We start from the raw sequence: 23397 nt of genomic DNA on the forward strand, positions 1-23397 counted from the left end.
GAAAAAGCCTATTTTTTGCCTTTTCTTTTTCTTTCTTTGTTTCTTTTCACAGTGAGTTAAACAAAATAGCATGTTCTCTTGGAAATAAGTTATATTTAAACAAAGCTTCTTTGTATATTTATACGACATGTCTTAAGGACCACAAAGGGCTAGAATGAAATGGTGGCACTGTCCTTTATTTCCTTATTCGGCAATAAACACCACTGAGAGAAGGCTGCTGTGGTGTCACCGCTTGCCTTCTCAGCAGTAGTTTGATGTTGATGTCCTGACAGAATTTGTAGGTAAAGACCGGCCTCGGCAGCTCGCTCTGAACAGTTCTACAACTGTGTACCAACTGAAGAATCTGGTCCATGACACTGAATATGTGCTGTCCCTCTACGTGCTGTTTGGCAGTGCAGTGGGACCGGGCATCACCGCCACCGTCAGAACCTGTGAGTCAAACACACTTATTCTATTTATGCAACTTAGATGACTACTATCCTTTTATGTCCTTTGCTTAGGAGTGTTTTCTTTTTGACACAAATTATGTATGTGTGTGTGTGTGTATGTATATATATATATATATATATATATATATATATATATGTTTATTTATTTGTTTCTTCAGCTCCCCTTGGCTATGTCTCCAACTTCAAGGTGACATCTTATACCAGCACCTCGATGAATGTGGAATGGAGTCCAATTGTTGGAGCCACAGAATACAAAGTCACATGGAGTGCTGAAAAAGGTAAACGTGACCGAACTGCCCTTCATTTGTGCCTGATAATTAACATTGTTCATTTTATCATGCGGTTTTCCAATCATCCCTAGCGCATTACATCGAGAACCATTCGAAAATAGTGAAGGCCTGATTAGATCACTTCTGGACCCCCTTGTATAAACACTAAAGATCCAACCTCAGATAGTCTGCTCCAATTTGTGCTTGGTGTTTTATATCCCAGCCATTATGGAAGACTAGTCCAGTAATAAAGTAATGCAGTCTTATAATGATTTTCAAAAAAGGAGAAAACCAAACAGAGGTTAACACTTTCCTTCTTATTTGGAGGAAACACACATATTCAGATTAGTTCTATGTTCAGCATAATTCCTTAGATACATGTTTATTGCCCATAGACCCACACATTCAGTGGTGTTTTGTGCAATTGTCATGAGTGCTCTGTGGAATTAATTGGAGATTAGAGACAGGGAAGAGAAAGTATGCATATTTACCATGAAAAAACACATTGATCTTGTCTGTGAAGCATGTTGGGGATCTGAGAAATATTTGCCAGTGTTTCAGTGGGGTAAAGGTTTCGGGAAGCCCCACTGTGAACCCCATTGGCTGCGGTGAGAATCCAGCACAGTGAATTAACAAGATCATCTGCTCCTGAGCACAGGTGGCAGCATCACTCAGAGCCAGTACTTGGAACGCAGCATCCTTCACTACCGTATTGATGGGCTTCGTCCAGAGACTGTCTATACGGTCAGTATCCATGCTGTGTATGGCAATACAGAGGGACCTGCAATAACCCTTGCACAATACACAGGTACAGTAACTGTTCGGCACTGGAGCCCGCCTTTATCTCTTATCAGGTTTCATATAGCGAAAGGTTCTTTCACACTATCAAACACTCTTAGCCATCACTGGACAGACTATGTAGACAAGGCCAAGTCTATTTTTTCATCCCCTGTTTGCCAGTGATTGACACTATAGTATTTGTACTTCAGGATCCGCCCTTCATTACACTCTTCGAGTCTATATTGGTCCACTGCGAAATACTGCAACAATAGAACTGGGACATGAGTGGTTAGCCCCTTTTATTTCTGCGAGTGTTTGATTTCCTTGCTTGATTGACAGTGTAGTAGTTTGTGCTTCCAGCTTTAACCTTCATTACAGCTGTACTCACATATTTAACCACAGCTTTCACATGATGAGTGATACAATCTATTACTGCATTACTATTATCATCTCATCGTTTATCGACGGCTTCAAGGCCCCATGCTTCAGTTGGCTTCAGGGTTACTAACATGGCGGGTTTGTCATGAGCACAATATCGTCTCAGACCTGAACATACTAAAACACTTAAAAAAAAAAAAAAAAATCTTAAATTTGAAAGATTATAAACCCTCAGAAGACAAATACACGTATAATTTTTACCAATATAGTTCTATTAATTTTTCTATTAACGTTACTGCTCTTATTTTTGTATCCACCTTTGCAGTTGCACATGTGCTAATACTGATATTTGCATCGCCTGCTTGTAAATTGATGCAATTTGAATCTTTGAATTTGAATATATATATATATATATATACGCAGTTCCAAATACCGCTCACCAGAGACAGTCCTGATATTTCTACTGTTATTTTGCTTCCAGTGACAAAGGACAGAGACTCAAGTTTTTCTTTGCTGTCATAAAAATATCAAAGATAGCAACTAGATTATACAGAGAACTTTATTGTGCCGCAAATTCTTGGGTCGCCTGCCCAGCTGTGACTTGACAGCCACTGTTGTATAAAACTTGATCCAATACGTCCTTCCAAGGCCTTTCAGAATTAGTATGATGTAACGTTGCCATGGTGAATGTACCTGAACATCGCCCATGTTTTGAGGGCTTTTCTGGCACTTTGGAGGTAACAAACCCCTCAGAAGTGGGTTTAGGCCTTAGGAACCCAAAGTGACGTACATGTCACACAGAGACCTGGTGAATTGCCATCATGTATTTCTGTCAAGCCTGTTAAATGTCTGTGACATATGAGTCCTTACAGGTCAAGCAAGAATCTGTTCATAGCTAGTTACCTATAGTGGTGCTCACTTTAGTGATGTACTGCTTGAATATGTGTATGTATGTATTTTATTGAATACAATTTGACTAATTCAATGTGTATTATGATAAAACTTTATTAATCTTAGATTATTCTTTTTTAAATTTACAACCATAAGAATGGTTTCAGCTAACTAAATGTAAAACTTATTTATAATTCAAAATCCATGTTGTCTCATTTAAAGCTTCGGTGACAGACTCTGAGCTGATTCAGACAGTGAAAGATGTGAAGGTGGTAGATGTTGGGGTCAACAACTTCAAAGTCTCCTGGAAGAAAACCCCCAACGTGTCTGGATACAAAATCTCCTGGACCCCTTTCAATGGTAATGTTTGTGTTGACATTGTATTACTATTAACAGAAGCAGTGGTGTAAATTTAATTTCAGAAGGGGGGACATTCATTGTTGAGTGGGGGTGCTGCCGAGTTGTTGAGCATGCGGGGGGGCAACAAACCATATTCTGTTCTGTTTAACCTTTGTTCTCTTAAACCTAAACCTGGTCACCACTCTGAACCAATATGTTACCAATTAGTGATACAGATTTATGTAGCACTGCCTAAATTTGCATTGTTAATTCTGAATGGGCTTCATTGCTTAAATTCCTGTAATTAGAATAGCTGGAATTACTTAAAATAGCTCCTCTAAAGGGTTAGTGCTATTTTCTAATGCCAAATTAATCTAGAAACAACTGGAGTGTTTTTAGAGATCTTATCAATTTAATAGGTCATACTGTATTCATATATATATATATATATATATATATATATATATATATATATATATATATATATATGAATACAATATGTAGTATGAAAATAATTTGTTCTAAAAGTCCATGTGCATTTTCCCTTCTTAGGTGGTCCTGAGAAGCACAAAATAGTTCCTGGAACTACAACATTCTTTACCATTCCTGGACTGGAGGAAAGCTCTGCCTACAAGATTCAAGTGTCTGCGGTGGTCGGAGGAAAAGAAGGCAGCCCAGTTCTCCACACAGCCAGGACACGTGAGTACATCTGTGAAGTGAATTAACTTTAAGCATGGGAAGATCCAAAACCACACTCAGGAATAAAGTCTCAGGTACAGATTAATTTTAAACATCCTGTGCAGCCACGGAAGACATTTTACATGTTTTCCTCTGACCTTTTTAGCAGACCAGTGTGCAGTACCACAGACAGTCCTAAACCATCACTTAATTGCAATCCTGTCCTGAGGAAATTCAATGCAAATTGGCCTTGACAAATTATTATTGTTTAATTGCCTTTAGCTTAACAAATAAGCAGTTGTAACTGATGGTACAGGAAGACTGATTTTGTGTTTGCTCACAGAACAGAGTGGATGCAATTGGCTTCACTTAGGAATGGGATTCATTTATTCATTTAATTAATTTATTGATGGGAAGGGATCAGTTAGGTAAATGAGGGAAAAGTGCTAGCTATCAGCCTTGGAGCACATTCACAGAAAGATGCTGAGGCCACAGCGTGTACAACAACAGAAAGTTCAGAAAAGTCTGAAAAAGTAGGGGTCCATTGAGTTCCTTGAAGCAGGCTAAATTTAAGATGCTCCACAAAAATTTTTAACTGTTATAAAAACATCTATTGTTGATCTAATTCAAAACAAGAGTTCACAATTTTCTTTAATGTTACTGTACCCGTAGACTGAGCTTTGCCGAGGATTTGGGTTTTAAAATACAGTTCTGGCCAATAACATAAAATTAGAAATTACTGTGCTAGCTGGGACCCAGAGCATACAGCTAAGCACAAAACCATAGTGTGTGTAAAGCATCTTTAGCTTTTTAATTTTGCCAAACAAAATTATTGATAAGGTACAAAAAACACCACTGTTTAATACTACTACTACTAATATGTATTTATTTTATTTATTTTTCCACAGTGGACTTGCCAAAAGTAAAAAAACTGAAGGCAATGGAGATCACAGATGACAGTGCTGTACTGAACTGGACAAGTGTTTCTGGGGCATCTGGGTACCTATTAACCTGGAGGCACATTTCAGGTGAGTGCTTATGAAAATCAGGTTGTGAAAAAATGTAAGAAGAAAACTACAACAAGGCTCATAGGATAAGCTGTTGTAGTCGATAAGCATCCCTGGTAGCACCAAGCACGGTGTACTTGTCTTTGGACCAGACAAATCAAAACCTTCATCTACCCCCTACATCACAAAGTACAATCCTGTACCCTGTTGTGGTTTTATTCTACTACTTTTAAATCCAACTGTGATGGGGTACAAGTGTGAAATTGTGTCCAACCACGAGAGACTTTGGCAGCTGTTATTTGCTGTTAATTCCTCAGTTTTTTGAGCTTTCATGGAATTCAGGTGATATCCCAATTCCTTATGTGTGTTTAAAGGAAAGTTATTGTTTTTTAACCTTTTCTTTTTATATCTGCAAATTCCATCGTCAATTTAGTAAGTTTAATTATGATCATCACTGAAATGTGGGCCCTGTATGGGCCTTTCAGGCTGCTGAGTCATCAGAGACCTCATCAGTTGGAGTTGGCTTTGAAGAGACTCCCCACATTACCAAGCTGAGTAATGATTCTACCAAATTGGCTGGAGCGTATGGTTATTAAAAGGTGTATTCGTGCAATCAATGCAATCAAGTGGGTAAGAATGTGGATGAAGCTCCATTAATTAAGCCTACACATATTTTTTTCTTGAAATGCTGCTGTATCTTTAGTTAGAGGACTGGTAATAACAACTAATTAATATCTTAAATGCCATGAACAGCAGCTGGATGTCAGTCATGGAGATAGTGAACAATTATCTTATGAATGTTCACAACACTGATGTTGATTTTGAACATGAATTCATTGTTGAAGCCTTCATGTTTTCCTGTGACCACATTACAGATTTGCTATCTATGTAAAACTTAGTAATTTTTCATTAAGACACTAGATAGAAAGACATTAGTTCTGAATCTTGCGATCTTGTAGCAGCACCTAGATCTCAGATCCTAGAATTCACGTGTCTCAGTTGGGCATCTATATGAAGCACAGTGGAGCTATCTTTACAAATCATGACTTGCTTAGCTCATATTATTTCAGCTTTTCACAGCTTCGATCTTTCATGCATCACACAGAAATCTCAGTGTTGGTTTCATGTGTAATTTAATGGAATTTTTCTGACATCCACAACTCTCTAAGTGAAAGTGCAAATCAAATCAAATGACCCTGCTCAACCTCCCTCTCTCTCAGGCCCACAGCTTTGTGTGACTTGTATGTGAATGTCATGAAATGTAGCTATATTTTATTATTTTTACTTTCTTTCATAGATTTGGAGACTACTACTGAAGTCCTGGGGCCTGCCTTTACCTCCTTTAAAATCACCAATCTCTTGTATGGCCGGACGTATATATTTTCTATACGACCACTTTATGGGGAAGTTGAAGGACCTGTGACATCCGTAAATGCAAGGATATGTAAGAACCAACATCTGTTTGTGTGGGCGGAATATTGCCTTAGATATGTATTATATACACTCTTTAATTAAGTGTGTGAATGTATGTATGGATTAACACAAATGTTCTGAGTATGTGTTTAATACTCAGTGTTGATGGTAGTAAGCAGGACGCTTGGAAAATGAAGGCTTTAATTACTGGTCTTACAAATAACCCCTTAGGATACAACTGTTTTCCTTTTTTTTCTTTTAAAAACAAATTTAGTTTTTATTTATATGAAGTTGAAAGAACTGTTTTTTTTTATTATTTATATTAGTATTATTATTATTTTACAGTGGCAAAAATCAAAATAGCCATACCTACAGAGATGCCATCTACCACAACTCCACCCTCTCATCCTATGGAAGTTACAACATCTCGACAGATCAACACCATAGCTCGAGCTACTGGGAGAAATATGCGGACTCCTGATGCAAGAACAACGGCAACTCTGAAACCTGCAACCAAACCCCCCACAACAACGACTGAAGGTGCAACTACTACAGCAACAACAGCAGCAGCAACTACTACTACTACTACTGCTGCTACTACTACTACTACTATTGCACCTCCAACTACAACACCATCTCCAGACACTACTACAACTGCTCCAGTAACAACTCCACGCCCTGGGCCAAGTATGTTGTGCATTGTTGTAGACGTTTCAGTCAGAAAATGGAATACCTGCTATTAGTTTTTATTTCATTCACTTAGTGGCTGCAAATATGGCTCTTCCAAAGGTTCCTTTTTTCCCAACACCATATTCACCATATTCAACTATAGCAAGAAATTTAAAATACTTGCATATATAAATACTTTTTATTGATAAGTGACTATTGAAATGTAGAAATTAGCACATTAATAAAATTAAAAAATGCAAGGTATATTTGAAAGTAGATAATTTATTCAATTTAGTGTGTTTGTGTATGGGGAGGGGGGGGGTGTTTGGCAAGTTTGTAAAAAGCTGTTTGAAAAGCAGTCATAGTCAGCTGTGTTGATCTGTTTCAGTCTGTGGGAAAGTCAAAGCCGACATTGTCTTCCTTGTGGATGAGTCATGGAGTATAGGCTCCAACAACTTTGTCAAACTGAAGGATTTCATCTTCCGGCTTGTCACCTACTTCCCTGTAATCGGCCCAGAGGGAACACAGGCAAGTGACTCCGTTATCCACCTTTGTGCCCCGTTGGCTCAACACTCCTTTGAAATTTAATCCAGAGGTAGTGAAGTTCAAAGTATTCAAGTTACAATGCGCCATGTTGCCAGCTTATGTTGAGCAAGACTTTATCACATGTTGGCTGGTGTTATATGCAGTTTAGATTCTTATTTTTCTCATCATTTGGTGAACTAGAATTCTATAGAATTAGTATAAAAACATTTTCAGAATCTTAACTTAATCATACATAACAATTCAATTAAAATAAACCATTATAAAGATGGCCTGGTTTTAGACACAGCTGAAGTGAACACAGCAGAAAGATGATAATTCCAGTAAACATACCTTCTCTGTGGGTGCATGTTTGACATACTGTGTGGGTTGCTTTGCAGGTTGCCGTGGTGCACTACAGCGATGAACCCAGGATAGAGTTCAGACTGAATGACTTTAGGGACCGAAACTCTGTACTGAGAGCATTGAGGGGGGTTCGCTATGGGGGAGGAAACACAAAGACAGGTAGAGAACAAACCCTGGTTTCACCAAAATAAATGTCCAGGTGTTTTCTGGAGTGAAACTGGGAACAGGGCTAATACTCTGATATCCACAGGTCGTGGAATTGGCTTCATATTGAAGGAGATTTTCCAGGAGTCTGTGGGAATGAGACTCGATGTGCCACATGTGCTGGTCTTGATTACTGATGGGAGAGCCCAGGATGATGTGTCTCCTGCGTCTAGAGTTGCCCGTGCACTGGGTCAGTATTTGTTTAGTGCCTTTTTTTATTAGAACGCCGGTATTCCTTTTAATTTCAACCCTACACAACACCGTAAATCTAAATATATAATATTCAGATACATTATATAGCAAACATATATTTTCCAAACAACATATCTAATTTATTTTAACAGATTTTGAAATGTGGATCCCTAAATAAAAACATTAATAATAAATAAACAAACTAATACATAAATAGAATGCAACTATTAGAAACATAAGAACATAAGAACGTTTACAATCTAAGCCATTCGACCCATCGTGCTTGTTTGGTGTCCATTAATAACTGAGTGATCCAAGGATCCCATCCATTAGAATTAGATTTTTATGTGCTGCTGTATAGGTCATGTGTAAGAAGGACAAGTGAGGGCCGGTGGCTGTGGGGTGGGGAATGGAAAGCACAGGAATGATAAGGAGTTACATATATATGATCATACTGTGTGAGACATTATTCCCATACAACAAAGTCATGTAATTGTTAGTTTGTTGCCCTTTCCCACTGTACTGCACAAGGATGCCTCATTCTTCTTTACATTAGTAATAGTCCTTTGCCACAACCATGACTTTATAGCTGCACTTGAGATGACCACACAACGGTCTTGTTCCAGGTGTGAAGGTCATAGCAGTGGGTGTTGCCAGTGCCGACATCGAGGAACTGCAGAAGATTGTCACTCCTGCAGACTACAAAAATATTTATTTTGCCGAAACATTTGACGACTTCCCTTCCATTGAGAGAATTTGTTGACAACCTTTGTGGCAGAGCCTTAAAAACAGAGCAGAAGGAAGCAGAGGTAGAGGGGATAATTCTCATAAAACCTTATAAGCACAGTCAACTGCAGAACCAAAATTGAAATGCTTCACAAAATGTCTGCAGTGAAAACCTTTAGTGATATTTCGATTTTTAGTTTTAGAAATTTAGAAATGAGTGAAAAACTGCTTTTTGTGATTGCGTATTCTACATACATTTGTTATCTTTGTTAATGCACAGATTATGTTGAAATTTCTAGTTGTTTTATTTTGTCAGAAATATCCTAAATCGTAAGCTACTAATGTATCCCCTTAAACCCTCTCCTCAGTCTGAGCTGTTAGATGCAGATATGCCCACTGGAGGAAATGGTCCAACCTCACCGAAAGGACCCTGTCCCACACAGTGCATGAAGGTGAGACCATATCACTTTAATTTATTATTTTTTAAATTGTTATTAAAAACAAAACAAACACCTGCCTATTTATAAATATATATCCCCTAATATTTCTCCTTTCGTATTTTCAGGGTCAAAAGGGAGAAAAGGTCAGTTATTTTCTTAATAATTTATTATATTAAATTACATTTGTATGAAAGGTCAGATGCCTTGTTTTCGATGTAGTGTTGTACAGATATTAAACAATGTGTGTGTTTTGTTTTTTATGCAGGGTGACATCAATTCACACGGAGGGCTGGTATGTGATCAAGCGTATTGTCCATTTGACAGAAAAACAAACATAACTTGTATGAAATCCAAACAATTAATCTAACAGTTACCTCACTTGCACTTGAACATTTCTGTGCTGTGATTTCAGAGGCTGCAGACGGGCAGTGGGTACGATCCTTTCAACTTCAATTCCAAAGGTGAAAAAGGAGAGAGGGTAAGTTAGTGCTGCCTCCGATATCCAGGGCTAGGGGGCTTACTTTGATTTAGTAATCCTTTATACACAGAGAAGTAAAGTACATTAACAGGTTAACACTCACTGGGATCTAAGTATTATTCTTACACTGCTCTACTTGTGGTTGCCCTTTGAGTTTTGAGATTGAAGTGACTCTCAATGGCTGGAAATGGTTATGTTGACAATCTTCCACTCTTACGTTGTCTCCTGGTGGAGTGGGATAGCAGAGTTTCGATTTAAATAGACGACTTTCATGTCTTCTTTACCATTCATGAATCTATAATTGATCTTGTTGCTTCATATTCCTCAGGGCCTTCCTGGTACAGATGGTGTTCCTGGGTTGCCGGGGAGACCAGGTCGCACTGGGCCACCTGGTTCAGCTGGACTGAAGGTAATACATCCCATATCCCCCACACTCAGTGAACTGTCTGCTTACTGGAACAGTAGTTTTAAAAATACCAGTAAATTGTTTAGTTTTGTTGTTTATTACCATTGTTGGTTGTTGTTTTAGGGTCCCTCTGGTGTTCCTGGTAATACTGTAAGTATAAAACATCTAATAACATGGAATGTTTTAGCAGCAAAGTTCTAAGTTCTCTTTATAAAAGGCTTTTGACCTAAACTTAGTTGAGAATCTCCTGTTGATATTTAAGTGATATACCTAAATCATAGTACATGTATACACCATATATTTGTCATTGTAGAAAGCCATGGGGGAAAAAATGGACAGACTTAGGGCAGGATTAAGTCAAAAATGTTCATGCTGCAAGAAGCTCGCAGAAGCATTAGCAGCATGTCTGCGAATGGAAATCACGCTGCTAAACTATCGTGGTGTTAAATCTAACCCGATTTGCACCCCAAAACGGCCTGTATTAAATCAAGAAAATATCTACGAGAAAACAACCTGAAAATGCTCTCGCAGCTCCTCTAGTTTTAGACACTTCGGAGTTGTCTAAAGCCTCTCGCGGTTAAGGCACAGTGGAAAGAAACTCCGTCAGGCACAGGTTTGCGCAGGCGCAGCTCTGGGTTTATTCACATGGCTCTGTGTGTTCAGTGGAAATAACTGCTCATTGCTACAGTAACTACAATACAGGTGTACAGTACGGGTAACAAATTACATGTTGCGCCCAACATCCACAGAAACTAAATGTTGCCTATTGTTCGTGCACAGAGAGAAAATATGTTGTTATTGAATGTCATTTTATATTATATTTTGTTCAGCAATGTGTCAGTGTTTCGATTGTTTTTTACGTATTTTTTCATGACTTATTTGTTTAATTCACTCGTTCGTTTATTTATTCTGCTGTTGCTTTGTTCTGAAAACTATTTGATGTCTTAAAAATGGTTTCCTTCTTAACACATCTTTCGTGGGAGTAGTCCTTACTATCGAGTGAATATGAATCCTCACTCGTACTCACTACAACATTATGTATATTCAGCCTATATCATGTATATCCATGCATGATACATTTGGCATTAGTTTAAAGTTTTACATGTAACAGAAAGGTTGGCTGTGTTCCTTTCAATTTTAAAATGAGAAAATGCACTCACCCGTGAGAAACGGCTTATTCCAGACAGGTATATCCAACAGAAAGGAAAAGGTAATGCCATCCAGTATCCGTTTATATTAGCCATTACCTAATGGGAAGAGCCTTCTGACCTGCCAATCATTGAAAGCATTTACGAAAGCTGCCCAATAGGGGCCCTGCAGGCAGGAGGAAGACCCGCCCCCGGCGTCTGTGAGTCTGCGCCTGATTGCAGCTCTCTGCCATTTCTTCTTACTTCTTACTCTTATTACTTACTTCTTACTTCGTACTTTGTGTTTTCGCTTGCGATCACCTTAAAGTTTTGAGAAGTGTACTCTTTGGAGTTCGGTTCAAGTTTTGCTATCCTCTATGGAGTATTTTTCAAATTTTTTGCCTCTTCTGAGCCCAGACTACAGACATTTTTTTTAACAATTGCTTCACTTCAGAGCTAAGTGAGCGGTGGGAGTCTCGCTCGGAGCTGGCCTCGGTCCCTCCACTGAGATCTGTTGCACGAATTACCTCCTGTACCATTTATTCTTCTTTTCAGATTCGAGTGGCGTAAGGAGAGGAAAGAGGAAAGAGACTACTCCGCTGGCGCAGCCTCCCTGCGGTTGGTCAGCTGACCGCTCCGCTCTTTTTGTCCGGATTATCTCGACCTCTGTTGGCGGACTGTAAACCGCTCGACACGTCGAGAAAGATGCTTGACGAACCAAAACTGTCGACCTCGACCAACCTTGTCGATCCCTCGACCCTTCTGTAGATAGCGACCAACTCTATCGATCCCTCGACCTCGATCGATTGTGAAATTCCACCCCTCATCCATCCCTTGTCGTCCTTGACCGACCTTGTTGACTGCTCGACCACATCTGTTGACCTTCGTGCCCTATCGACCTCTCGACGAAGTCATCACATCGACCTGCTCTCGACCTCTGGATGCCTGTGTCGACCTCTCGGACCTCGACGTCGACAACCTTGACATAAACATCGAGGGGGACAGTATCAGAGTGGAGGAATTTGGTGAAGTCCACCTACCGCAAGAGCTGTCAATCTACTTAGAGTGTCTGGACAAAGAGGATTTAGAGACGAATCTTCTAACCCTGATGAAACCGAAGGGTGCGTTCCACCACTGTTCTGGATGCCAGGACAAGCTGCCCACGGACGATGGACATGACCAGTGCGTGCGCTGTCTGGGTGAGGAGCATGCCCAGAACGCACTGATGGGAGAAGGGGGCTGTGTACACTGCGCAGCTTTTATGGAAGCCACACGCTGTAAGAGAGCCAGTAACTCCCCAGCGGCCAGCCGCCACAGCGGAAGCTCTGCTCGCTGCTCTCTGTGAGCTCGGCTCCGCGCGGACCCCTGCGAGTGTTTCTACGTGAAGGCAGAACAGGCAGTGCTCATCTTCCTCACAAGCTTCACCAGCGAGGGTGCAGTCTATCTCCCCCTCTCTGCCTCCTCCCAGCTGCTCTCCCAGGAGGAGAGCGCGCTCCCCCAGACAAAGGTCCCCGAGAGCGAGACGCTCCCACTCCAGATCATCCAGACGCTCCACTCCATGGACTCCTCCACACTGCAGGAGGCAGGAAGCGGAAGGGATTGCAATACTGCTTAGGCAGTTCAGGGAAATGAGGCATAGCCTGGACTCCCAACAGCAGATGCTAAACACTGTGGTGGCGCAACTTCCGCTGGTAGAGGACACTCACCTCCTCCCTCAACTGCCGCCACCACCACCACTGCCAACCGGAAGAAGCGCTGTTCCATGTGACGTCATGCTCGGACATATCGGATCCTCTATCTTTCACAGAGGAGACCAAGGCGGTGAGTTCGGTGTTGGAGCACTTTCAGGGGCCGAGCATGGAGTTCAAGGCCCTGATGAGATGTGCGGCTATGGCAGTGGATGTCCCATGGTGCCCCCAGGAGGAGGTTCTGAAAAATCGGTTGGTGAGGGAGAAAACTGTCAAACCTGCGGAGATCCTTCCCCTCCTTGACGATTACATGGACATTGTGCAATCCACGTGGAGCCAGAGGCTTCTGCTCCTGCGACTTCTAGGCAGGCGGATGCCATGTATGCAACGGGGGGTGCGGAAAGGAAAGGACTGGGATCTTTCCCACCGATAGGGGACTTGGTGTCCAGGCTGGTACAAGTGAATGCGATATTAGGCAAAGAACGACTTTGCCCTAATAAACAATGCAGAACCACGGACGCAATGCTGAAGAAAGCTTATTCTGCGGAGACTTCAGCGGTCCAGGCCAATAACGCACAGGTCATTCTGAGTCTGTACATGGGTGACCTTATGGGATGCCTGAGGAAGCATCAGTCTATGGCAGATGTGGAGGAAATGGAGCTGGTCAATGTAAATATATCTGTGTAACACGATCATATATTTAACAAGTATGTGTAAACATTGAACACTGGTTTCTTCATTACGTATTTTGTCAGTGTGCATAGTGCACACATTCTTTGGAGAGATGTGCTGTGTGCGCAGGTGCACTGTACCGCACGGTCTACTGTCAGTACTGCACCTTGAGACACCGAGAATAAAGTTTGTACTTGCTTTTTACTGTAGATGGCATTGAGTGATATTAAAATTATGTACTTTGTACTGTTCATTTTCAAGTGATGAAATAGCCGTTTATATCACAACATCGTGTCCAGCAGTTGCATATTTAGGGGGGAGGCATGGTGCCATGTCAATTTTGAAAAAAATAAACACGGATGGAGCTCACTGGGTGGGACTCGAACACGCAGCTCAGGCACTCCCGATACAGTGGTACACCCGCTAGGTCATTCAAGTAGATATGTTGAAGTGGACAGCTTAACACTGTATTTATTCATTCGGAAGGTTATGTCAATAGTAATGTGCTCATATGACAAGTTATGTTCAGTGCGCTAAAACTACTTAAAACAAATTGGGCTCCTCTATGACAGAGGAGAGTGTTTATGTGCGGCTCACCTGTACATAAGGACATAGAAACTCCAACATAGCAGCGGAAACAGCTGATTTCCAATGATCAGATGCGGCTTATTTTTAGTTCCTAGTTTCTTTCAATGATAATCACTATGAGTTTTGTAGCCGGTGCGTCACAGTTTTTTTTTAATCTGCACCACTACACATACCCAGCTAACACACAATGTTGCCACAATGTTGTAGCAACGTAATTCAACATTGTGGCAACGTTGTGTGTTAGCTGGGAAGTGGACACTGAATAAAATATTTACATTGATCTGTTATTCACTTAACACACCATTGATCCACCCGCTAATAGATGACGCCTAGGTAAGGGTGTCTGCCAATAATAATAATAATAATAATAATAGCTACACAGCTTTCATCAATGGCAGCTTCGGTTTTCATTTTATACGTTTTTCTTCTACTCATATTTGTAACCGCTACGAAGTATAGGCTTGTAGTTTTGTGTCAGCGGGGAGATTAATGCTGTGCATTCATAGCACGGAGCACCAGATCACTGTGTTTATCTGCTCTATTGACACATCGCTGCTTCTTGCAGGCCTGTCCTGCTCTTCCACCTACAGTTTCTTTTCAGTTTCAGACTCTGTGATTGGCTCTGGTGCCTCTCATGCTGCCCGCCCATCCCAGAAGCCATGCCAGAAAAACAGTCTCCTCCCCGCTCACAGGTCCTCATATTTTAGATTAAATTCAGGAAGGAGCTGAGCTGCGAGATTCCCTCCTCCCTCTTCCCTCTTCCGCAACTATTCACGGTTGCACTTTGCGAACATTTTTTATTTAATCCTGCCCTTAATTTAGTGGCATCAGTATATTGCTTCTGAAATTTACCACAGCCATTCTTCTTCTGTTGCCTGTGTTTGTGGGTAAGCCATTCCTTACAAAACTAAGTCTGAGCAGAAACATAGAAAACAATTACATTAATTAGCATGTTAAATCAATTATCATTAATTAATTCAATTAATTAACTGCAGTTTAATTAGCGATATATCTATAACCTTATGCTAAACCAATTATCATTAATTAATAACATTAATTTAATGACAATTATACCCTCAGGGACCACCTGGAAATACAGGACCAAAAGGCCAAAGAGGAGAAAGAGTAAGTGTTGAAAAACAACAGTATCAAATATGTGTTTCGGTCAAGTTCATTATTATTAGACCTTTCACTGTACCTTTCTGTGACTTGTTATTAGAATCTGTATTCTGCATGATTTGGTCATTCTTTATTCTAATGAAATATCTGTGCTCCCTAAATGTGAAAAATTAAATCACTTCTTATCAAGGGGGAGCCTGGTTATGTCCTAGGAGGTGTGGAAGTCATTCCTGGACGAAAAGGAGAGCCGGGCTCATCTGTACGTATAGAATTATCCATATTTGTTTAATCCAAATCAATCAGATTATTTCAAATTAAGAGGATGAATATTATTGACCACCTCTGTAGATGTGGTTTACATTCTGTGTACTGAAATAATTCTCAAATGAAGACTGAATTCTCTGTAGAAACATCTACCTTTTGAAAATGCAATAAAGTATATATTTTTATTGATTGAGCAAGTTGTGCACAATTTATTTATTTATTTGGTTTATAATTATATTTTGTTGCTGCACTTCACCTCTTGTCCTAGTTGAGCACAAGCTTTGATTTGACTGGAACAAAATGAAGTCATGCGAATTTTCTTGTGGCATAGAGTGTGACCCTGATCATTTTTTAATGAGAGAATCAACTCAGAAAGCAATATGCCTCTGTGCAGTCTTAAGCAATGTAACAGTTTGGTGTCTTTAATAAGTATTGCTCAATAGATAAGTTGTGATGTTCAAAATCTAGTTTTTCACCAAATATGATTTTAGTAATGTAATAATACATATAACCACAGCCTTCTTCTCCATTTATTATGATACACTATTTATGCTTAAGCTTTGGAGTGTGAAATATAAAAAGCACTTAATTTTAAGTCTTCGTAATCAAGGCTGTCTGCAGGAAAAAGTGTAAAATAAATACATTGTCTGTCTTTCCAATTATAATCGTATTGTTTTATTTCTGCCCCTCATTTGCCACTTTCAAGGCAGGTTTGTTATTACTGCTCACAGTAGATGCATTATTGAAGATGCTTGGCAATCAACACCTACACCCTTATCACACTTGTATGTGTATATAGTGTTTCTGTTAGAAAACGCTAAGAAGTTATTGAAGAAGGTTCCAGATAAGGTTCTGTTTAATGAGGTTGTGTGGTTTGGTGTGTTCCAGGGCCCATCGGGGGAGGCTGGGATACCTGGGGTTGCTGGGCCCCCAGGATTTCCTGGACAACCTGGCCCTCAAGGCCCCCCAGGGACCTCTGTCAAGGTCTGTCAGTCTGATGTACTTTAAATTAGATATTAGTTAAGTCTTGCGTTGAACATACCATGAGAGAAAGCAAAGAATACTTTCATTTTTTTTTTTATTATTTCAATCTCACTTCCTTTAAAACAATGGATTGGCCTGTGCACAGGTTAAGTAAGAAACATCCTACCTAATATTCACAGCTAGAATTAATTGAACAATGTGTTATTTTGGGATATGTGCAAAGGTATCTATCTATCATCAATCAATTTGTAATTCTGGCAACCATTTACTTTTACGACATGTGTTTTAGTGATTCTCAAGATTTACCAGAAATGAATGATATGTGATTTGAGTTTATTTTTGAACTCCAATGACAATCCCTTCTCATTTTGTTCTTTTCAATGTTGAATGATATGTTTCTTCATCTCTAACTGAGCTAACAAATCAGTGCAGATGGAGATAATATGGAAGAAATCAAAAGGAGTGTATTTGAAAGGAAATCTAAAAATGTGTCTGAAGAGAAAAGTATTTGATCAGTGCATACGACCCATGCTCAGTTATGACTGTGAATTAATGCAAAAATAATACAGAAACTGCAGAAAACAGAGGAGTGAAAATGTTAAAATGGTAATGGTCCTGGACACATTGCAAGAGGAACAGATCAAAGATGGATAGAGATAGCTATTGAATTGATACCAAGAGATGAAAAAATACTTAGAAGACGACCACATGAAAAATGAAAAGATGAAATCATTCTTTGCAGGCGTGACGTGGAAAAGAGAAGCTGTAGACATCAGGGAGGCCTTCATCCAGCAGTGGATCAATTTAGGCTGAAGATGATGTCATAGATATATAATATACTGGGATAATATATACTGAATCTTATTGGAAATATGCTTGACAATATAGGGCAAGCGAAATAAACATATTGTTTTAATTTTCTAGGGGCAGCAAGGAGATCCAGGTATTAAAGTAAGTGATTCTTGTATTCACGTAAAACATCGAGTCAGGCATTATGATGATACATCTTTTTCATTCTTTTTCTTTTTAGAAGTGTTTCATTGTGGAAGAAAGGTTCTTGTGTGTTAGAGCTGAATTAAGTGTGATATTTCAGGGTTTACCTCCTCCTCAGGCATTTTGAAGAGGAAAGTATGAGGCATCTGTTTTTTAAACAGTAAAATAAAATGACAGGGACAAATCTGATAGACTTAGGCCTTTTTTCATATATATTTTTAATAAAAGCAATATGAAGTTATTCAATCATGTACTCCTCAGTTACTCCAAAACGCTTTCTAGTTTTGGAAATATTGTAAATAATCCAGACAATTTTAATTTTACGTTTGGCACTAGTAAAGTATTATGTGAAAAAAAGTTGAAACAAACATAATTTGTGTTGGTTTTGTTTACTATGTAATTGGTTTACGCTGATCAGTCAAAGCTAAGAACATTATATTCACGCATCCAGATGCGTGTCTTTATAAAAAAAAAAAAAAAGCACCTATGTAGCATTTGTGATGACTCAAATATGAACACACAGTTTAATTGAAATTGTCTACATTTAAATTATTTATCACATACAATGTTCTGCTTTGAAGTTATCAAAGCCTGATTTCAAAGCAAGTACTACTTCTGAACTAAAAACAGACTTAGGCTATAATTACTTGAACACTATTTTACTAAATGCCTGTCAGATCTTTATATGATGCTTGCATCATGATGTTATCAAACAATACAAAAAAGTGTGTTTATCTTACCTAAAGCTTAAGTTTTATCCACATTTTGTTAGTTCAGAAGTGCCAGTGAAAGTAAAAGTTGTTTCTGTGAATTGCAGGGCCAACGTGGCAAGCAGGGGCCTAAAGGGGATAAAGGAGACCAAGGGCAAAATGTAAGGTTTGCTTTTTTCTTTTTCTTTCTTTCTTTCTTTCTTTTTCTTTCTTTAATGTAAACTGAATTAGTAATCAGCTGATCCATCAATGGGAGGCAATATATACATAGAAGGCTTATGTATTGTGCTTTCTGACTCTTGCTCTCTCGATAGAAGACTTTGCTTTGTAAATAAATACAATTGTAGTCAGTATCAAATATGTATTATTTCAGAGCAGTTACTAATATGATAAAATACCAGCAATAACTAAATGGAGCATCATCAGTTAAGAGATAAGAAAGTCCCATACATCATGACAATGAAAGCATTCAAGAAATCTAATCTTGGTTACTAATCTTAAATTAATAACAATCAGCCTTGTAAATAACACTAATAATACAATTTAAATAGTCCTGATTAACTATGAGTGATTAACCAGTGACCAATCAGATCAAGCTGATGGGCTGGTCCTTCTTAATTGATTGATTGTGTCTTCTTGCATGGTGTTAAAGTGTACTGTGAAAGTTTCCAAAAAGATGGTATTTGAAAGCATATTGTATGATTCTTGCTGCATGTGTTTTCTGTGATGTGCAGGACAGTTGTGATTTGTTGTTTGAAGGGTAAAGCTGGCCTGCCAGGGCCAATTGGACTTGATGGAGTGCCAGGATTTCCAGGACAAAAGGGAGAAAAGGTACATTTTGTAATTAGACTTAACTGTTGCACCCTAGGTAGTACATATTCTTAATGCTACTTTCCGATAACACGGCAAATATGTATTATTCCAGATAGCTGACAGTTAAAACATTTAATCTTAAATGAAAAAAGATTAAATCATTGTGTGTTTATTTCTATTTTGTATAATTTTTAACGTTTCTCCATTGGTGTTTTCAGGGTGAACAAGGGATTGGTATTCAAGGCATACAAGGGGCAAAGGGAGAAGCTGGTGAAAAGGTATTCATAGTGCGTGCTGACATGTAGCTTCAGGGTTTACCATACCCTGAATTATACCAGTGATAAGACCAGGCTTTGAAGCAAAATACATCATATTTCCTTTCATTGCATGTCAAATAAATACAAAATACAAATAAGATTCATAGTCTTGGAAACCAAATCCATATTGTAGATGTTTGGTATTATCTGTGGATGGCAGGTTCAGACCTGTCTTGCTGTTGACTCCTGCTCTCCAGAACTCATTTGCACACTTGTCTTGTCATTCATATTCTTCCTCTCTCAATCATGTTTTGTTTAAGACCTCTAAATGGTCCCATCATTTTATAATGAATAAGGCACTGTTTCTGATTGAGAATATTTAAATTCTACTGAAATGTATTAATTCTGCACAAGTTGTTGACATGGCTTTGTTTGCACAACTAACATCTTTTGCTGCAGTTCATTAAACTTAAATATAAGATGAGATGTTTAACTGCTTTCCTGTTATGTTTTCATAGGGAACTTTAGGAGTTCAGGGTCCAATTGGCACAAAGGCAAGTTGCTTTTTTTTTTTTTTTTTTTACTTTTTTTTTTTAATTATTATTTTCTGAATGTGTTTATTTTAAGATATAGGCCTGGACCAAAACCAAAAAAAAAAAAAATATATATATATATATATATATATATATATATATACACTCACCTAAAGGATTATTAGGAACACCTGTTCAATTTCTCATTAATGCAATTATCTAACCAACCAATCACATGGCAGTTGCTTCAATGCATTTAGGGGTGTGGTCCTGGTCAAGACAATCTCCTGAACTCCAAACTGAATGTCTGAATGGGAAAGAAAGGTGATTTAAGCAATTTTGAGCGTGGCATGGTTGTTGGTGCCAGGCGGGCCGGTCTGAGTATTTCACAATCTGCTCAGTTACTGGGATTTTCACACACAACCATTTCTAGGGTTTACAAAGAATGGTGTGAAAAGGGAAAAACATCCAGTATGCGGCAGTCCTGTGGGCGAAAATGCCTTGTTGATGCTAGAGGTCAGAGGAGAATGGGCCGACTGATTCAAGCTGATAGAAGAGCAACTTTGACTGAAATAAGCACTCGTTACAACCGAGGTATGCAGCAAAGCATTTGTGAAGCCACAACACGTACAACCTTGAGGCGGATGGGCTACAACAGCAGAAGACCCCACCGGGTACCACTCATCTCCATTACAAATAGGAAAAAGAGGCTACAATTTGCACAAGCTCACCAAAATTGGACAGTTGAAGACTGGAAAAATGTTGCCTGGTCTGATGAGTCTCGATTTCTGTTGAGACATTCAGATGGTAGAGTCAGAATTTGGCGTAAACAGAATGAGAACATGGATCCATCATGCCTTGTTACCACTGTGCAGGCTGGTGGTGGTGGTGTAATGGTGTAGGCCCCTTTAGGCCCCGTTTAAATGCCACGGCCTACCTGAGCATTGTTTCTGACCATGTCCATCCCTTTATGACCACCATGTACCCATCCTCTGATGGCTACTTCCAGCAGGATAATGCACCATGTCACAAAGGTCGAATCATTTCAAATTGGTTTCTTGAACATGACAATGAGTTCACTGTACTAAACTGGCCCCCACAGTCACCAGATCTCAACCCAATAGAGCATCTTTGGGATGTGGTGGAACGGGAGCTTCGTGCCCTGGATGTGCATCCCACAAATCTCCATCAACTGCAAGATGCTATCCTATCAATATGGGCCAACATTTCTAAAGAATGCTTTCAGCACCTTGTTGAATCAATGCCACGTAGAATTAAGGCAGTTCTGAAGGCGAAAGGGGGTCAAACACAGTATTAGTATGGTGTTCCTAATAATCCTTTAGGTGAGTGTATATATGTTGGATGAAACTAATGGCGTGGTCTGGCTTATAGCAAGTGTGTCTTATTCAAGTTCCTTCCTTAGAGAATAAAAATAAAACATTACTTTGCATCTATGTTGTCATTGGCATAAAGTGACTGGTTCTTGTACAGCTGACAGCCAGCTACTGAAATGTATGCCAATACTTGTTTTTTTACCTCCTTATATCTAATGCTTATTCCTATTGTTTTAAGGGTGAGACAGGGGTACAAGGAATTGAAGGACCTGCTGGACTGAGGGTAGGGACTTTGTCATATGAGCCTTTCTTTATTAAGACATTCCTCTGCTCGGTAAAAACCCTCAACAAAATAAACATAAAAGTTCTGTAGAGGACAGGGAGAACCGTTAGCACTTGCTGACCATAATTATTAAGTCAGATTTGATGTCTTATTGAGGTCAATATTGAGAGTGACTGATTTATGTAATCTCTTTATCAACCAGCGTCCAGTCATTCCAAGATTTTCCCACCATGGCATTATCATTATGAAGTAAAACATAACATTTTAAATGCTTAACAATTTGAAAAGGTGGGGCTCAGTTAGAATATAAATGTAAATCTTCTACATGAATATGGATTGAGTAAGAGATTCTTTACACTTCTGTAAGGAAAAGACAGCAGGGAAGACAGGCGTCAAAGCTTGTTATTGGTACTGTGGATGTTTGTGTTTCCTTTGAGAGATTTTTTTTTTAATGTGTGTGTGTATATATATATATATATAATTTTTCGCATTAAAAAGGTTTCTTATCAGTCTACAGGTATTTTAAATACATAGTCCAGCAAACTGTAACATGAAAGTGACGCTTCACAACTTTGTCTTTCACATGCAGGGGAAGAAAGGCTTGAAAGGGGACAGAGGAGATAAGGTGAGTCTAAAACCTTAAGTGTCTCTATTTACAATCTTCCTTGTTAGACTCTCTGCCAGGACGGTGTGTTAAGTGCATATTTAAATACACAGGGAAGCAAACTTTTAAGCATGAGATTCTTCTACCTGGAAATCAATACCGTTGTGCTCTGTGGGAACGTTATGATTTGCCTGCTGCTTTTGTGCAAAGATAGTTTGAACCTGACTTTTAATTAGTGACTGATCAATAATTGAACGGATTTCATGCAGCGTATGAGCTCTAATTAGTGTACAGTATGCCGCCCTGCATCTGTAATGTCCAAGTTGGATAGAGTACATTGTAATTAGCAGAGAAGAGCCGAACTGAGAGAAAGAGAGGAACAGTTCAGAAAGCACATGATGAAACACATTTAATAATTCCCTTTGGAATCCCAGGTAAATATCAGTCTAATCTGGAGTTTCACCAGCAGATTATAAAAGCTGCTGCTATTCCAATAACTGTTGAATGATTCACTGTTTCTGTTACTGCATTTCTCGCAGGCTTAATTAAATGCGTCTCATTCATTTTGTATTTTCATTTTTTTATTTTGCCTTCTCTACTCCCTTCCTCTATGTATTCTCGTTTCCAATAGCATATCCCATTTGATCATGCTATCATCAATTCAAGCTTTCAATTTCACTGTTTCCCATTGGTGTTCCCCTTAGAGTTCCTGAAGTTATAGGATTTTGCACTGTAAGAACCTCAAACATTGAAGTCAGTTAAAAGAAAAGCTGCTGTGTTTAAAACTTCAGTGATTCATTACTTAAGGTGTTTTTATGCAGCTGCATTTCACTTAAATTGCATATGTGATGTAAAGCAATGTCAAAATCATGCTGTCTTTCTTATAGGGAGATCATGGTGAAATGGGGCCAATGGGACCACAAGGAATTGCAGTAAGAATAAGAAACTTTATGCACTTTTAAAATATATATTTTTAGTTGGAGTATATTCCATGACTTATGAAACTAAAACACGTACCATATCGATGTTTAATTTGACGGTTTTCTGATTAAAGTTCACATCAGAAATATCCAGTAATTTGCAGAGGTACCCTAAGGAAATTAGTAGGTTTTGATAAGTTTTGATTAAGCCAGTTGACACAGGAGGTCTGACTCATGCTAAGACCTTTCTGTCTAGTAATGAAATTCAGCCATTGATCCAGTGTGAATACCTCTACTCACA

The 23397-nt window shown here is 39.0% G+C and overlaps 1 protein-coding gene across 1 annotated transcript in view; it reads left to right on the plus strand.

Annotated features, from left to right (window-relative positions):
- col7a1l (collagen type VII alpha 1-like) overlaps positions 1–23397 on the plus strand; it is a 122329-nt gene that overhangs the window by 24240 nt on the left and 74692 nt on the right. The window contains 30 exon segments of the mRNA XM_066702977.1: positions 273–431; positions 608–727; positions 1377–1526; positions 2990–3127; positions 3659–3805; positions 4693–4812; positions 6089–6235; positions 6550–6891; positions 7262–7401; positions 7797–7920; positions 8012–8155; positions 8784–8910; positions 8912–8966; positions 9252–9335; positions 9449–9466; positions 9589–9615; positions 9736–9801; positions 10130–10210; positions 10331–10357; positions 15363–15407; positions 15592–15660; positions 16554–16649; positions 17574–17600; positions 18460–18513; positions 19112–19183; positions 19384–19443; positions 19941–19976; positions 21528–21572; positions 22162–22197; positions 23064–23108. Coding sequence (XP_066559074.1) covers positions 273–431; positions 608–727; positions 1377–1526; positions 2990–3127; positions 3659–3805; positions 4693–4812; positions 6089–6235; positions 6550–6891; positions 7262–7401; positions 7797–7920; positions 8012–8155; positions 8784–8910; positions 8912–8966; positions 9252–9335; positions 9449–9466; positions 9589–9615; positions 9736–9801; positions 10130–10210; positions 10331–10357; positions 15363–15407; positions 15592–15660; positions 16554–16649; positions 17574–17600; positions 18460–18513; positions 19112–19183; positions 19384–19443; positions 19941–19976; positions 21528–21572; positions 22162–22197; positions 23064–23108 — 2801 coding nt within the window.

This window comes from Amia ocellicauda, chromosome 5, assembly GCF_036373705.1.
Source record: "Amia ocellicauda isolate fAmiCal2 chromosome 5, fAmiCal2.hap1, whole genome shotgun sequence".
Taxonomy (NCBI): Eukaryota; Metazoa; Chordata; class Actinopteri; order Amiiformes; family Amiidae; genus Amia; species Amia ocellicauda.